Source organism: Carassius carassius, chromosome 25, assembly GCF_963082965.1.
Source record: "Carassius carassius chromosome 25, fCarCar2.1, whole genome shotgun sequence".
In the NCBI taxonomy this organism is placed as follows: Eukaryota; Metazoa; Chordata; class Actinopteri; order Cypriniformes; family Cyprinidae; genus Carassius; species Carassius carassius.
Genome location: NC_081779.1, coordinates 27,210,141 through 27,227,956, shown reverse-complemented (window position 1 = coordinate 27,227,956; position 17,816 = coordinate 27,210,141). Strand labels below are relative to the sequence as shown.

Sequence of the window (17,816 nt, the reverse complement as noted above, 5' to 3'; positions counted from 1 at the left end):
TGACCTTACAATAAAAGGAGGCGTTTTGATGTTTTGAGTTGGTGTTAATAATTAGCCGCTAAATGCTAATAGCTCAACAACCTGTTGCACTGTTTCAAAACATCACCAGCAAACAAGGAAATCCTAACAATAAACAGTTTAGAAGATAATATAAAGACCCGGATACAAATGGCAAATCGTTTAAAACGGCCATAAGTATATATGTATAAATGAAGTTGTCATAAAATTTAGTTAATGATAAAGTGACTCGTTTTGAATCAGGTTAGCATTTGCTAAATGATTCACTTTTCCAACATGTCAGCATTTGCACTGATTTATAAGCTACATATGGACTGAGCTTTAGCCTCGTGACTTGTGATTCAGTCAGTTTGGGATGAATTTTCTCGACTAAGAGTTGAATTCATGGCATTCCCCACATGGTTTCTGTTGTGCTGGACAAGTTTCAGCAGGCACAGGTGCACCCAGAGAAAGAGCAGCCTCAGGTTGTAGTGATTTTCTTCAATAAATGGCCTAGTTCAAGCTTGACTGTGTCCCATTTAGCCTCCATTCATCCTGTCAGTGCATGTGACAATGAATGAAGGATTGTTTAGTTCAGGTCTGAGCTCTTGATGCTCTTAGGATGCTGAAGTTCACCGTGAGCATCCTGAAAACGCTGTAGTGATGTCATTTTAGTCGCCTGAGCTCATGCTCTCTGTGAAGGTTTCGGCAGCGTTGTGCACAGTTGATGGTTAACTTCTGAAAGTTTATAATGGCTAACGAGAGGATTCGCACAAGGTGTTATGGTATGTGTTTAATATATATACATATATATATATATATATATATATATATACACACACATATATACGTTTTCAGAATTTAAACTGAAAGAATGTTTACGCTGGACAAAAAAAAACCAATCACGATTTTTTTTTATCAATTTTGCGATTTCGATTTTAATCACGATTTTGAAACACACAGACATGCTTTACAGTCATAAATGCATTCAGTATACATTTTAAACATATTTCCAAAAGAAAACCGATGAGAGCTTTATCAAATGTCTCTAGAACAGACATAAGTCAAAATAATCAAAATGTCAGAGAGTTGGTCATTTAAAATCTTTTAAAAAGAGTTTTCTATAAAACAAAACTGAATGAAGTCGTCAAAATCATGTTTTACCAAAAACCGCGACGTTGCTCCCCATGCAGTCTTCTTTGCCGCCTCCATCTCTACGTGCAGACTGAGCTCTTGCGTCATCTTCATGCCAGTTATTCAGCCAATAAAGTGTAGGCCTATGTATTTCAAAAATGGGTCTTGTACTATACAAATGACAAAGCTTTAATTGCCATTTTTATTTCAAAGGACCCGACCGACCGCCACCCGAATATCATGAAAAATATTTTTGGATGACAAGTAACCGTGGGCACGTAACTCGCACGCAGATTTCCTTTGCTCTGTTAACAAAACCAGATGCTCGTTCTCAGATCATAGACTGTATAAGGCTCAGATATATGCTGGCTTACAACGTGTCTCCTCTAACTCAACCTGTGTCCTGTGCACTCACAACTCTCTCTGTGCTCACGCGCAAGATATTAATTCTTTTCGCGCCTTTCTATTTATAATCTTTTCTGTTCTCATCTTCTTACCGCGTGCAGTGTGAACGTTCTGTTCCATTAACATGGGCTCAAAAAAAAAAAAAAAAGGCTATGCATCACAGACCCAGCCCAGTCTGCTCTGTTCTCGCGCTCCACTTAGGCACGCTGCATCCTGATAGGTTCAGATAACGTACTGCGGGAGGTCAGGGCCATGGAAAATCGTGCTCTAAAGCGATTTAGAAATCGCGCGCACTCAAATCGTGATTTTATTTCGATTTCGATTAATCACACAGCCCTACTAGAAATGTAGCATTTACAATGAATTACGATGCAAACAAGTGCTGATGTGCTGATGGCCACTTATACCGATGGTAATAACACAAATGAGCCATATAGTAAATAATCCACTCTCTCTATTCATATGGACGCGTTCACTTTGATAGCCGTGATCATACAGTAATAGCGAGCTGATTTGCACTCAAACAGATGTTAATCATGCAGATACATTCAACATAAAACACACTCTCACATATATAAAAACTGTTGAAAAATAAAAGAAACAAAGAAAAAGGCGATCGCTATAAGTTCCGCCTCCATCAGCTGACAGGTGCGCCAGAGCGCGTCACGAGGGAGCGCCAAATTCAAATAAACTATCTTTCGCCTGTCTTTCATTCATTTTTTTTTTCCGGTGGATCGCCTCATTCTGTTTGTGACACTGTACGCTGCAAAACCATGCCGTTTTTTTACTACAAAGACGCAGTTTCTGACCATGAGTTATTCCATAACGGACGCAAACAGTTCTGTCGCTAAAGAACTGAAATGTAAACAAAGGAATTATGATCCATATTACAATCTTATTGATTCGTTGGACTAAACGTGCTTCATGAGATGTCGATCAGTGGATTAGAACTAAAACTCGGTAACCATGTATGAATGCACATTTGTCATTTTAACTGAACTTAAGACTGGTGGTGATGCTTATGATATTGTTCGTCATTGAGGGTTTCTGTTTAAAAAAATAGTAATAGATCATATTAATTATTATTAAAAGATAACACTACTACTAATTCTATTACCATACTAATAATATACAATGCACTACGGATTGATGAGCTGCTGGGTTCATGAATATTAATCACGTTGTCTGCGTTCGGTCAAACAGATTTGCTGAAATCAAAACAGGGACGGTAAGAGATCAGCGCCAGCCAATGAAATTGCCATTTGCGCATTAGCTCCGCCCCCTACCGGAGAAACTGGCATATCTTCTGCTTGTTTGGAAAAAGTTGAATAATTCTAAATGAACTCCAATATTTTGACGACAAATAATATAGTTTAGGTGTAGCGTGTTGATTCAGCGTGGTAAGACTCTCGCTCTCTCTCTTTGCATGTGTGAGAAACAGCGCTATCAGCAAAGCGACGGCGAGTTGTGCGCCTTCACCATAGACTGTATAAAAACAGGCCTTCACACAGAGTTAACAGTTCATCAAATACAGGTGCACTGTGTGTCCATTGAGATGAACTGAAAAGTACAGATCGCTTGATGGAGAGCGAACTCTGAAGTGCTCAGTCAGTGTTCAATGAGTGAAAATGTGCTAATCTTATAATAGCCTTGAACACACACACTGGCGAGTAAAATCTAAGAATTTATTAGCCAATGGCTAACAATAGACATAATTTAGTCGCCCAGAGTAAAATTTAGTTGCATATGCGAGTGATTTACTCGCAATGTAGAGGGTTGACAACTGCATTGAGTGTGTAGAGCCATGTCTCTGACAAGGTGCAAGCCCTGTATGGAGTTTCTTTCTGCGTCTTCTTGAGCTTGAACAGACAAATATGTACAAAATATTAGACCCACAAACTGTGTTAAAGTGATTGCTACTAATTTACCAACTGCTGTCAGTGTTGTTAATGTTAATTAAGGTTGATAAAGATTCATTTATATATTTAATATTTAATAGTGCCATTTGAAATTTTCTTCAAAAAATACCTTTTTTGTCTGTTTATGTTATTTCACTTAAATGACAATGAAAATATCCAATTCATTGCCATAATTATAGTGAAATTACTGAACTTACACATAGGAGCCTGACAAAAATTTTAAGTTTAGAAGAACATTTCAAAAGGCATTATTGCATATATAAATTATTCTTTATTAACCTTAATTAACATTAAGGACAAGTATAGATGACGGTCATACAGTCCTCCAAGTTGACTGCAGAGTGAGACCAAAAAGGAAACACCCCACCTCAACTTTTATACCTTCATCAAATGCGGATGCTCTGATCTCATCCAATCATAATGCATATTCAGCATATATATATATATATATATATATCCATTTAAGGTGTTCAGCTATGTCCTCCAGATTCAATTCAAGTTTATTTGTATAGCGCTTTTTACAATACAAATCGTTACAAAGCAACTTTACAGAAAATTATGTTTCTACAATATTTAGTAGTAGCTAGTAGTTTGTGCACGTTTGACAGGATTTTAGAAAAATAAAAATAATAATAATAATAATACAAGACGTAGTCAGCTAGATGATGAACTATCAATATTATTAATTAATAGTAATTATAGGATGCAGTCACACATGTAGCAATAATTGTTAGTTCTGTTTGTTGATTCAAGGTTAGCATCATCTGGGGTATCATCTGGGGATGTAAATCCCGTGGCAAAACATAGAAACAAAATAGAGACATCATTAGCATAGCTGCTGATCCAACAAAGTAAACTTAGTTTAACCCAAGCTAAAGAATAAAAATGCAGATGCAACTACACTCACAATTTAAGAGATACATTATTCGAATGCTTGGCGAAAGAGATGTGTTTTTAATCTAGATTTAAACAGAGAGAGTGTGTCTGAACCCCGAACATTATCAGGAAGGCTATTCCAGAGTTTGGGAGCCAAATGTGAAAAAGCTCTACCTCCTTTAGTGGACTTTGCTATCCTAGGAACTACCAAAAGTCCAGCGTTTTGTGACCTTAGGGTGCGTGATGGGTTGTAGCGTGGTAGAAGGCTAGTTAGGTACGCAGGAGCTAAACCATTTAGGGCCTTATAGGTAAGTAATGATCATTTGTAACTGATACGGAACTTAATAGGTAGCCAGTGCAGAGACTGTAAAATTGGGGTAATATGATCATATTTTCTTGACCTGGTAAGGACTCTAGCTGCTGCATTTTGGACTACCTGTAGCTTGTTTATTGACGAAGCAGGACAACCACCTAGAAGTGCATTACAATAGTCCAGTCTAGAGGTCATGAATGCATGAACTAGCTTTTCTGCATCAGAAACAGAAAAACATGTTTCGTAGCTTGGCAATGTTTCTAAGATGGAAGAATGCAGTTTTTGTAGCATTGGAAATATGATTTTCAAAAGACAAATTGCTGTCTAATATAACACCCAGATTTCTGACTGTAGAGGAAGTAACAGTACATCCGTCTAGTTGCAGATTGTAATCTACAAGATTCTGTGTGGTGTTTTTTGGTCCAATAATTAATATCTCTGTCTTATCCGAATTTAATTGGAGAAAATTATTTGTCATCCAATCTTTTACATTTTTAACACACTCTGTTAGCTTAGATAATTGGGAAGTTTCATCTGGTCTCGTTGAAATATATAGCTGAGTATCATCAGCATAACAGTGGAAGCTAATTCCGTATTTTCTAATAATATTATCAAGGGGCAACATGTATATTGAAAATAGAAGGGGACCTAGGACGGATCCTTGTGGCACTCCATATTTTACTGATGATAAATGAGATGACACCCCATTTAAATAAACAAAATGGTAGCGATCGGACAGGTAGGATCTAAACCATCTTAGAGCCTAACCTTGAATACCTGTATAGTTTTGTAATCGATCTAGGAGTATGTCATGATCTATGGTGTCGAACGCAGCACTAAGATCAAGTAAGACTAGAAATGAGATGCAGCCTTGATCTGACGCAAGAAGCAGGTCATTTGTAATTTTAACAAGTGCAGTTTCTGTGCTATGGTGGGGCCTAAAACCTGACTGAAATTCTTCATACAGATCATTTTTATGCAGGAAGGTGCTCAATTGAGCAGACACAACTTTTTCTAAAATTTCAGACATAAATGGAAGATTTGAAATAGGCCTATAATTTGCCAGTACACTAGGATCTAGTTTTGGTTTCTTAATAAGAGGCTTGATAACCGCCAGCTTGAATGGTTTTGGGACGTGACCTAAAGATAACGACGAGTTAATGATATTGAGAAGCGGTTCTTCGGCTACAGGTAACAGCTCTTTTAGTAATTTAGTGGGTACAGGATCTAATAAACATGTTGTTGGTTTAGATACAGTGATAAGTTTATTTAGCTCTTCCTGTCCTATATTTGTAAAGCACTGCAGTTTATCTTTGGGTGCGATGGATGAAACTGAAGTGTTGGACGCTGTAGAATCTACATTCGCTATTGTATTTCTAATGTTATCTATTTTATCAGTGAAGAAATTCATAAAGTCATTACTATTTAACGTTGGTGGAATATTTGAATCAGGTGGCGTCTGGTAATTTGTTAATTTAGCCACTGTGCTAAATAAAAACCTTGGATTGTTTTGGTTATTTTCTATGAGTTTGTAGATATGCTCTGCCCTAGCAGTTTTTAGAGCCTGTCTATACCTGGACATACTGTTTTTCCATGCAATTTTAAAAACTTCCAAGTTAGTTTTTCTCCATTTGCGTTCAAGACTACGAGTTACTTTCTTGAGAGTGAGTATTACTGTTATACCATGGCACAGTACGTTTTTCTCTAACCTTTTTCAATTTGATGGGGGCAACAGCTTCTAATGTATTAGAGAAAATAGTGCCCATGTTGTCAGTAATTTCGTCTAATTCATGTGTATTTTTACAAATAGCAGTTGAGATAGATCAGGCAGGTTATTTGCGAATCTGTCTTTGGTGGCTGGAACAATAGTTCTGCCCAGACGGTAACGCTGAGACATATAGTAAATATCAGTGATACGCAGCATGCACGATACAAGGAAATGGTCTGTAATATCATCACATTGGGGTACAATATCTATAGCAGTAAGATCGATTCCATGCGATATAATTAGATCTAGTGTATGATTAAAACGATGAGTGGTCCAGGTGACATTTTGCTTGACTCCAAAAGAGTTTATTAGGTCAGTAAACGCAAGTCCTAATGTATCATTTGCATTATCAACGTGAATATTAAAATCTCCCATGATTAGCGCCTTATCAACTGTAACTAGAAGGTCTGAGAGGAAATCTGCAAATTCTTTTAGGAATTCTGTATACGGCCCTGGTGGTCTATACACAGTAGCCAGAGCAAGAGATACATTAGATTTCTTTTGCATGTCTGACAGTGTAACATTTAGCAGAAGTATTTCAAAAGAGTTAAACCTGTATCCTGTTTTCTGGGTAACATTGAGAATATCACTATATATTGTTGCAACACCTCCTCCACGACCAGTCTGACGGGGCTCATGCTTATAACAGTAGTTTGGTGGAGTAGACTCATTTAGACCAAAATAATCATTTGGTTTTAGCCAGGTTTCAGTCAAGCAGAGTACATCAAAACTATTATCTGTGATCATTTCATTTACAATAACTGCTTTGGGTGTGAGTGATCTAATATTTATGAGCCCAAACTTTAAAAATTGTTTTTGTTCATTTACTTTACATTTTTCTGGTTTAATTACGATAAGATTTTTTCTAGATCCTACATTATATTTTGACCTCACTATTCGGGGAACAGACACAGTCTTAATAGTTTTTACAGCACAAGTACTTTTATCATTTAAGCGGGTGGAACAAAACTCATCATAATAGTTATTAGAGAATTGTCTTACTAGTCACATGGAGCGAAGTGTCCTGGAGATGTTGTCAGAGAGCAGCTCCGCTCCGATTCTGCTGGGGTGTAATCCATCAGCGCGAAACAGCCTAGGACGCTCCCAGAAAAGATTCCAGTTATTAACAAATAGCAGTTTCTGTTCTTTACACCATGACAACAACTATTCATTTAAAGCAAAAAGTCTACTGAACCTTTCGTGTCCTCGTCGATACGTGGGCAGTGGTCCTGACACGACGATCGTCGCCACGGGCGTCGTGCTGCGAACCGTCTCGATCAGGCTGCTGAAGTCCCTCTTCAGCGTCTCCGTCTGCCGGAGCGTGGTGTCGTTAACCCCGGCGTGAAGCACGACCGCTCTGGGGCTCTCCTCGGCCTTCAGGATCGCGGGTATCTGCGCAGAAACATCGAGAACACGAGCACCAGGCAAACAATGAGTGTGCACTTTACCTTCGGCTAACGTAGCACTTACGTGTCGGACGATGGAGTCTCCGATGATCACAGCGTCGCGTCCTGTCTCGCGGAGGGGAGCGAAGCGGTTCCGGATGGAGATGTCGAAGGCAGGAGGGGGAGAAGTCGTCGCCCGGGACCCGGCTCGCGTCCTCCGCTGTGGATGCACCCAGGGTCCGTGGTGTCCCGGCGTCGCAGTGAAGGACATCTGGGAAGATCGCGTCCTGGGTGCACCGGGCCTGTGCAGAGAAAATCACGGAGTAGACGTGGTGGGACTGTTAGCAGATCGCTGTATACTTACCCCGGACTTGTGAGCGTCAGCCCGGGATGATTCCAGCGTGGTTCTCCGCTCTCTCAGCTGGGCCTGCCTCACCTCCAGGCCGCGAATCTGCTTTCCCATGGCCTCGAGCTCGAGCTGCACAGAGTGGAGACATTCATCCGCCATTAAAGCAAGTAACAGTGAGTACAGCAGTGGTAATGTGTGTGAATAGAGTATTAGCAATGTTAGCGCAGTTAGCTGCAACCACGCCGCTGATGCTAACGGGCTAAAAGCTAATAGCGGACCCGGGAGATCAAAATAAAACTAGTGATAGCGAGGCGCTCTGATTGTTTTTGTTGTAGAATACAATAGAGGATATATTCACACGTTATATAAACGGAAACGATGATGTATAAAATTGATTTTTGAGTTAAAAATAGTCAATGAAAAGAATATAGTGACGGAGCTCAAACGCAGTACAGCCGCCAACAACAAACAGGAAGTGACGTCAAGTGACGTCAAGTTGAGTTTCTAAGATTTTAATGCAAATCATTCTCTAAGGAGCCAGAACAAAAAATATATTTTTTTGTCTCACACTTGTCTTGCACACATACACAAATAGATTTCCTGACATCTCTCAGCTCATCAAAAACTCAAGCATACTGAAGCAAACTGAAGCACTCAGAGAAAGTCTAAACTCTTTAGTAGAGTAGAATATTGTCAGAAGCTCATTCTCGCTCTCTTCTCTCTCATTCGCACCAGTTAAATAGTGCTTGTACTGTGCAGTATTTTAGGCATTCCCGCAGGTTTCTTGCTTTCACCACTGATCTATATTAGTGGAGGGTTGCTGAGTAAGACATGTTCCTCGATCAACATTATTGTCCAAAAATATAGAATTAACCCAATCCCTACCCCTAAACCTAACCCTACCCATAATTAATTCCTAAAATCAGTGGGAAATGATAGCTGATTAACAAGAGTGTAGAAGCACCTAAGTTTGGTTGTAAGCCTAAAACTATATCTCAATTCTGATTGGTTGATTGGAATTTTATTTCAGGATTAACAAGGATGTTGATCCTGGTTCATGTTGTACTTGGTGAAATCACACTTACCTTTAGTGGAGCGCACAAGCCACGCTCATTCTCAAACCAGTACCAAATACCAAAAATGAGTGGCTAACTGTGCTAAAATATTCAAATTAGGGCTGCAAATAACTATTATTTTAATAATTGATTAGTTGGCTGATTATTTTTTTCTATTAATTGATTAATCAGATTAAAACCCCTGTTTCCACATTCCACATTCTGGCCAATGTTCTTAAAACAAATGCCCCAACTGAATGATATTAAAACATAGAGTGCTTAACAATTTATTAGACCACCTGTCATAAGAGAAAACACAAATATTTTAGGAATCTGTCAAAAAAATTGTATTCTAAAAATGTTATTGTAATTTTTGGACAAATAACAAACTGAAACAACTAAATGGTATTTATACACAGAAAATCAGAAATCAGAATCGGACGAGAAAATTTTAATCAGTGCATCTCTACTCTTTAGTACAGGGAAGCAAATAATATTAATATTTGAGATAAAATATTAATAAAATATAAAATGTATAAAAAATAAGGTGCGCGCTTCATGATGGCGAGTTTCCAGGCTTGTATACTTTGCTCCCGAGTTAAGTAAGATTTAGCCACGCAGTCACAGTGGATCCCCCCAAAAAATCTACATCGATAATATGGAAATGGTTTGGATTTTCCCCAAAAGACAGAGCGCAAACAACAGTTATTTGCAAATGCTGCAATAAGATTCACACCTCAGATGGCAACACAAAAGTGTTGTCAAATGACCCGATACTTCGGTACCAACTTGGTACTAAAACAATGAAAATGTCATGGTACCAGGTTTCTTTAAGTACCGGTGGTACCAAGGACCCGGTCGACCCGGATCTTGATGCATACAGCGCTATGATTTCCGCGAAGTTGAAAACGCGGACAGGAAATCTCAAAATCCAGTCATAAAAATGAAACTTACATTTTAATATGGACAGTCACCGAATTTGTCAAAGTTTGTATTAATAAATCAAATCAAATCTCCATATAGACCAGTATCTGTAAATGTTATGCCGCAAAAGTTGGTTGAAATCTGAATCCTGCATGTTCTCTGTCTCTGTGTGAATGAATGAATGGCAGAGACATGCGGGTTTGTTTACTACATAGACTGAAGCGCGTGACACTTGCAGTAATGAGGACATAAATACATAAACAACATCACCAGAACTGTCACTTCACAAGCATTTTACCGTTTCATTTGAGTAAAACCAGTGTCAAAATAAAAGTTCATTTTTACATAAAGGCATTGTGCTAGAAATAGTACTATTATTTAGTAGATTGAATGTGATACTGCTACTACTGTTGAAAAAATGTATAAAACTTTATTTTTAAAAGAAATAAATCACACAATATTTCTTCCATGTTTAAATTTTAATAGCAAATCCCCTTTATTTACCAAAATATTAATTTTTTTTAAATTTCAATAAAGACAAATTAAATTGTAAATTAAACAGTACTTGTTTACTGTTTTTCATAATTATATTACTTGTAGAAAAACTTTTGTAAATAAGTATAAAAATGGCATTGGTTTTATTTTTATTTTTAAATAAGCATATTTTTGTGTTTTGCTTTGGTACCGAAATTGGTACCAAGAACCGTGGATTTTCACTGGTATAGGTACCGAATACTGAAATTTTGGTACCGTGACAACACTACAACACAAATCTTTTTAACCTCCTCAAATGAAAGCACCCGAAAGAATATGCCTTGAGTCAAATTGTGAAGGGACCCCACGTGAGTGCATCAGGTACAACCACACAGTCAGAAGCTACAAGGCTTAAACAAACAACATTAATGAAGGAAGCATTTGATAAGGGAACTCCGCATGACAGAACAAGTAAGCGCTGAAAAGATGTGACTGACGCAGTGACATTTTACCTGGCCAAGGATATGGTTCCCGTAAAATCAGTGGAAAATGAGGACTTCAAAAGACTGTTCAAAGTCGTAGATCCACGTTACGAGATACCCAGCTGCAAATATTTTTCAGGCACAGCCATTACAGCCATTCTGCAAGAAAGTCATCAGTACCCTTCTCTTTCAGCTGGAAGAAAAAGAGGAAGCTAGGTAATGCACAAACTGAGCTATAACTACCTCAACAGAAACTCATCACAGAGTCCACGACACAATGGGGATCCAGACTCAACATGATTGAGAGAGTTTTTGACCAGGACAAGGCCATTTCTCAGGTCCTGAAGGCAGACAGGAAGACAAGACATTTAGTGCCATCATGGCACTGAGTCCACTGAGAGACTTGACTGATGTACTCTCAGGTGAGGACTATGTGAGTGTATCCAATGTAAAACCAGTGCTTTACCTATTGAAAGTCAACATCTTGAGCCTGAATGATGATGACACTGAACTAAAAACAATGAAGACAACCATTCTCATTTACCTACCTGACAAATATCAGGATCCCACCAGTGATGACCTACTGGATATGGCTTCGCTTGTCGATCCCAGGTTCAAAACCCAGTACATGGACAGAGACAAGATGGAGGGAATACAAGCCAGAGCTGTGTCTGAGCTGGAGTCTTTGCTGACCATACAGTATCCAGCTGCTGCAGCATCGTTTCAGCAGCCTACATCTACCTCCACATCACAGAGCCCTGATGCTGAACAAACACAACCCAAGAAAGCTAAGGAATCACTTGCCAGCTTTTTGAAAACCCCAGGTGGTGCTGTAAGTGCATCTGCAGCCACAGGATCAGCTTCCTTATCTCTAAAAGAGACAGTAGAAGGGGTATTGAAAGGCTACATGTCCACACCAAATGCAGAATGTGTGGTGGATCCTCTGAAAGGGTGGAGAGTTCATGAGGCAAACTTTCAAAGAGTTAGTCAACTTGCTAGAAAGTACTTGTGCATTCCAGCAACAAGTGCTCCCTTCAGCACTGGTGGCAATATAAACTCTCAAGCCACATAAAGATTGCGATCAGTCATACTTTGCGCTCTTTTACAAGGAGATGTAAGTTGTAAGAAGGTAAAAGTAATGCTCTAAAGCTGCAAGTGCTAAGTTTACAAGAGTCTGGATTCAGAAATATTTTTGCACCTTTGGTTGATTTGTTTTGGTTCTCACATTACACTCAAAAAATGAATTTACATTTGTTTATTTATGGTGTTCGAGTGTTGTGTTTACTTTAAGCCAATGTTTGTTTTGGGAGTTATGCTAAAGTCTCTGACTGCACTTACATTTATTTAACTAGACCAAGTTAATATTTTTATTGAAACTTTTTTTTTTAACCTTTTTAAAATAAGATTTTGATTTAAGCTAGTTTTAACCTGATATTCATCTCTTTGTTTATTGTATAGCTTATGTTAGATGCTACTACCTCAAAAAGAGGATCTGAGTCTCATAAGCTGTCAGCTGTTGCCAATGTTAGATTTATTTTTAAACCAATGTTTGTTTTGTGATGAGAAGGCTTTGGTTGTAATTGAATGCAAGTCTTGTTGTAATGTTCTTACATTACAGAATTGATCTTGCATTAAATCTACACTCGATTAAAATATGCTTGAAAATATACTTTGGCCTAAATGGTATGCCTTTTTTTCCCCCTTTTATATTTTGTTACCTTGTAGGACTGCAGTTTTAAATGGGGGCATTAGTATGGCTAGTGTTGTCAAAAGACCCGGTACTTCGGTACCAAGTCGGTACTAAAAAAATTTAAATGTGACGGTACCAGGTTTCTTTAAGTACCGGTAGTACCGAGGTCCCGTTCAAACCCGGTTCAGCGCTATGATTTCCGCGAAGCAGAAAACGAGGACGGAATCTCAAAATCCAGTCATGAAAATGAAACTTACATTTTAATATGGACAGTCATGGAATTTGTCAAAGTTAGCATAAATTAATCAAATCTCCTTATGGACCAGTATCTGTTTGTGTTAAGCCGCAAATGTTGCTTGAAATATGAATCCGTGTTCTGCGCGTCTCTGTGTGAATTAATGAATGGCAGAGACGTGCGGGTTTGTTTAATACATAGACTGAAGCGCGTGACGCTTGGATTAATTTCAGCATCTGAGCTTCAGAGTTCTCTCTCCATCAAGCGATCTGAACTTTTCAGTTCATCTCAATGGACGCACAGCGCACCTGTATTTGATGCTCTGTAAACTCTTTGTGAAGGAGCACGACTCACCGAAATTGGTACCGAGAACCGTGGCTTTTCACTGGTATTGGTACCGAATACTGAAATTTGGGTACCGTGACAACACTAAGTATGGCTGTATTAAGGCTCAGTAATGGCAAAAATAGTCTTTACAAAACGAACATGAAAAAGAAACCTGATAAAATCATGAAACTTATTTTTCTTGAAAAAATCGTGATATGATATTTTATCCATATTGACCACCCCTGCGGTTGATTTAATCGGTTATGACCAAGTGCAGTTCAACCTAGTTATTGGTATCTGTAAAATACACTCTTGGTCGACCTGCACTCAACAAATGAACTCCACAAACATGGAAAACACTGATACATAGAAAACAGTCTCATGTCGCTTCAGTAGATCTGTGCCGTGTGTTTGCATGCATGCTGCTGGTTTGAGCTAAAAATCTAGTTTGTACTTAACTCTCACAGCTATGTAAAATACTGCAGTGACACTTAGGGCTGTGACGGTTGCCGTGACAACCGCGTCACCGCGGTGGTCGGTTGCTACCGCGGTTGTCTACTGCCACCGGCGGTAGTGCACGTGACGTCACAAACATAATACAAAGTTTTGTATATAAGTGTAATAACTGTAATAGTTGCAAATTCTAAGTCTATGGTAGGGCTGCACGATTTGGGGAAAATGTCATATTGCGATTATTGAGGTCAATATTGCGATATGCGATTGCGATTATAATAAATTGTATCATGAGTCAACTTGATGGGTTTTAAAGGAAAATGCACACACAGATTAGTGATAATGCTAAAATGTGTATTTGTAAAACTAGAAATGTTTTCAAAATAAATAAAAAAATGAACATTTGCATTTATGTAAACTTATTTTCTCAAAAGTAAAGCTAAATAAATAAGACAAATAAAAACATACACATTTTCACAAAAATAAGATTTTTTTAACATTTTTGTCCAAACAAACATGGATGGACATTTACTCAGGATGTAACATATACTCTCTGTATACACGGTTGAAAACCCAAACCACTAAATCTTAAATGACCAACAGGTACTTCCAAATCCTCTTTCTAAACAGTTAGGCTAATCTTATCGCATTAGAGGTTCTTTGACAAAAACACAAGCATATCGACTTTCTCTGGTTTCAGACAGGAGCGATGATTTGACACAACATTGCCACTAGCACTAAAAGCTCTCTCTGATGCAGAGCTTGTTGCTTGTATGCCCAGATATTTCTGTGCTAGTTTGCATAGCCTAGGGAAGCTGACTTTGTGTGTCTTCCACCATTTCAGTGGATCTTCTCCATGGTCTACACATGGCATGTAAATGTAAACATTGATTTCAGAGGCCACTGCTTCTCTTAACTGTGCCATGGAATCGAATGTGGACAGTGGTGCTCTTGGTGCTGTGCATGTGGTTTCCTTAAAGAAACTGGCCAGAGTTTTCTTCTTGGCTTTAGCAGCAGGTGGACTTTCCACATCTTTGCTATTCTCCATCACTGCAGGGCTTTGGGCTACATACTGCTGGCCGTGAATTTCCTGAAACAATAAACAATGCACATGTTTTAGAAATTTGTTACATTGAATAATTTTTTACCAGTAAACTCTGTAGTTTCACTCACGATCAACTCGGATATGGCTCGTTCCTTTAAGGTCTGGGTCTCTTCTTCGGAGATGTGTTGTGTTCTGAACCTTGGGTCTAGGAAAGTGGTGAAGTTTAGCAAGTCCTGAATGCCTTCATATTTGCTGTTGAGGTAGCTAAGAATGTTGGATTTCAGTGACTTGGTCAGCTCAGTGTCTGCTTCGTCTTCAGCCAGCACTGAGGTGTTCAGAAGATGCAGCGCAGGTTTCACACAAGATATGCTCACATAACTTTCACCCGATAAGGCATCCGTGAAGTCCTGTAGAGGGCTGAGTGCCTTGTTTACAGATTCCAAGACCTCCAGGTCCTGCCAAGAAGGGAGTAGGTGTCGCACTTTGCGGTCTGCAGAGAGAACCTTGGACAATGCACTTTGCTGCTCCAGGACTCTTTCTATCATTTTCTGAGAGGAACCCCATCGTGTTGCGCAGTCTGTCACCATGGCATGCTCTGGGAGGTTGAGCTCTCGTTGTGCTTCCCTCAAGGCCACTCTTTTCTTCCAACTATGGGAGAAGTGGCCCACAATCTTCCTGCATATCCCAGTAGCTCTGTTAATGCATTGTGCATTCTTTTTCAGAGCATTTTCTGTGAATGATAGATGAAAAACATTTACTCACTACACATTGCAAAAACGTTTAATATTCACGTTCTGATTCCATGCCCAGTTCATATGAATAGCATAAAACACACACACACACACACACACACACACACACACACACACACTGCCCCTTTCCCTAAACCTACCCATCACAGGAGACATGCTGCATTTTTACATTTTTAATAAAACATAGTTTTTTATGTTTTTTAAGCTATTTGAACACCTTAAATTGTAATACCAGTGTAATACGCATGTTATTATACACAATTTGTATCCTCATATCACAAAAACAAGAGCACACACACACAGTTAATATTTGTACTAAATCATGTCACAACTCTAGGCCTAATTAATTATATTGGAGTAGTAGGCAAAAATGGCAATGGCAGATTTGTTCTTTACAATCATCCATCTTTTACAGAGTTATGTTTAATGCTAATTAATAGCCCTAAATGAAATGGGCCATCTTTTGTGACACACAGAATTTTACATTGTATTTCAAGTAATTTTATTTCATTAAATCAATGGTACAACTGCCCCTAACCCAAAGTTATTTGCTTATAAAAGTACAGTAGTTTAAAATATTTGCTTTAGTGTAATATAACGAAATATGAAAGCAATTTAACTTACCAATGGCCAAATGAAGTCTATGACCAAAACACTGGATTCTAGTCCACTGATTAAGCTCCACTGCTTTGACCATGTTAGTGCCGTTGTCTGTTGTTATGGCGACCTGACGCTCCTCGCAGAGGTCCCACGCAGCCAGTGCCTCTCTCAAGCCCAAGGCTATGTTTTCTCCTGTGTGGTCGGCGGGGAAATACGATGTTTGCAGGCAGCGGCTTTTCAATTCAAACTCCTCGTCGACAAAGTGTACAGTCAAGCTAATATACGGTTCACTTGTCCTGCTTGACCACAGGTCCGTAGTGGTTGAAAAGAACGTCACTGTAGCCATTTCCTTTTGAACTTCGTCACGGCGCGAGTTATAAAGTTTAGGGATCGCTATTTGAGAGAAATAGTTTCGAGAGGGCAGTTGGTACCTCTTGTCCAGTGTGTGGATCATTTTCTGAAACCCCACTTTATTAACGGCATGTATGGGCATCATGTCTTTTGCCAAACAGTGCGTTATGGAGTCAGTGATTTCTTTATGTCTAGCCGAAGACTTATCATATGGCGTGATGCTTGCAAACACATCTGTAATTTTGTTTTGTTTTGTTCGGGGAACAGCTTGTGCCTTGTTTCCTTCGGTTGTCTCTTTCACCGTCATGCATTCCTCATATTTTTCTCTGTGATGTTTCAGGTGCTGAAATAAATTTGTCGTATTGCCTCGTGATGTAGCAACTTTGATTTTGCAAATCTTGCACAGTACCTCTCTCTGCTCAGTGTCAGTAATCCGAAATCCAAAATACCGCCATATAACAGAGGTAGAGTAATTTTTAGGTACCAGATCAGTGCTGATCTCCTCGGCATCCATCTTCTCTCTGGTATTTTCGCGCTGCGCAGTGCGCGCGCACACACACACACACACACACACACACACACAAGTGACCACGCACGCGACACGGCACGAGACGCAACACGCCTTTACTGAGACTGTCAGATCAGATTTCGGCAAGGAAAATCGGCAAACTGTTCTCAGAAAGTTTGTCTTCACACACACTTATTTATTTTATCGCAACATTTTGCCGTCATATAATCGCAAAGGGCTGACATCGCGATTGCGATTGCGATGCGATTAATCGTGCAGCACTAGTCTATGGTAATTAACAAATTACCTCAAACACAGCGTTTCCTTTAGATTGGCAGATTTGAGCGCGGGAAAATACAGTTTATACATTCAGCAAATTAATTTAGTGTTGGGCGATGGATCTTGTTGGGAAAGCAAATACCACATCGCCGATCTGGAGCCATCTGCATTCATGTCACCCATCAGCGTTTGCACAAGTTCTCGTGATCGCAAACGCTGGCTGGTAAGGTTTGGTGAGGCTTTCTCCAAACTGGCCAAATACAAACGAGACCGCGATAAATAAAAGATGGTAACAAGAAATATGGCAACGATTCCTATTTCAAAGAGAGCGCGGACAGATGAGGAGTTACTGAGCTTGCTTTGTGGCGGAAAAGTTAACCGGACGCAACACAACCGCGTTGCGACAGGTTTAGTCTGTCTAGTATCTATACAGGACATTTGAACTCTGTGTCAGTAGCCTACATCACAGACCAGACGGGGATTTATCATGTCATG

General features: G+C 39.2%; 1 protein-coding gene across 1 annotated transcript; it reads right to left on the bottom strand.

The window, feature by feature from the left end:
* Nucleotides 1-14,435: 14,435 nt before the first annotated feature.
* On the bottom strand, nucleotides 14,436-17,048 carry LOC132104815 (E3 SUMO-protein ligase ZBED1-like). The gene is made up of 3 exons (XM_059510347.1): nucleotides 16,208-17,048; nucleotides 14,960-15,561; nucleotides 14,436-14,876 (listed from the first exon to the last, which is right to left on the bottom strand). The coding sequence occupies exons 1-3, from the start codon at nucleotides 17,046-17,048 to the stop codon at nucleotides 14,436-14,438; spliced, it is 1,884 nt and encodes a 627-aa protein (XP_059366330.1).
* Nucleotides 17,049-17,816: the final 768 nt, after the last annotated feature.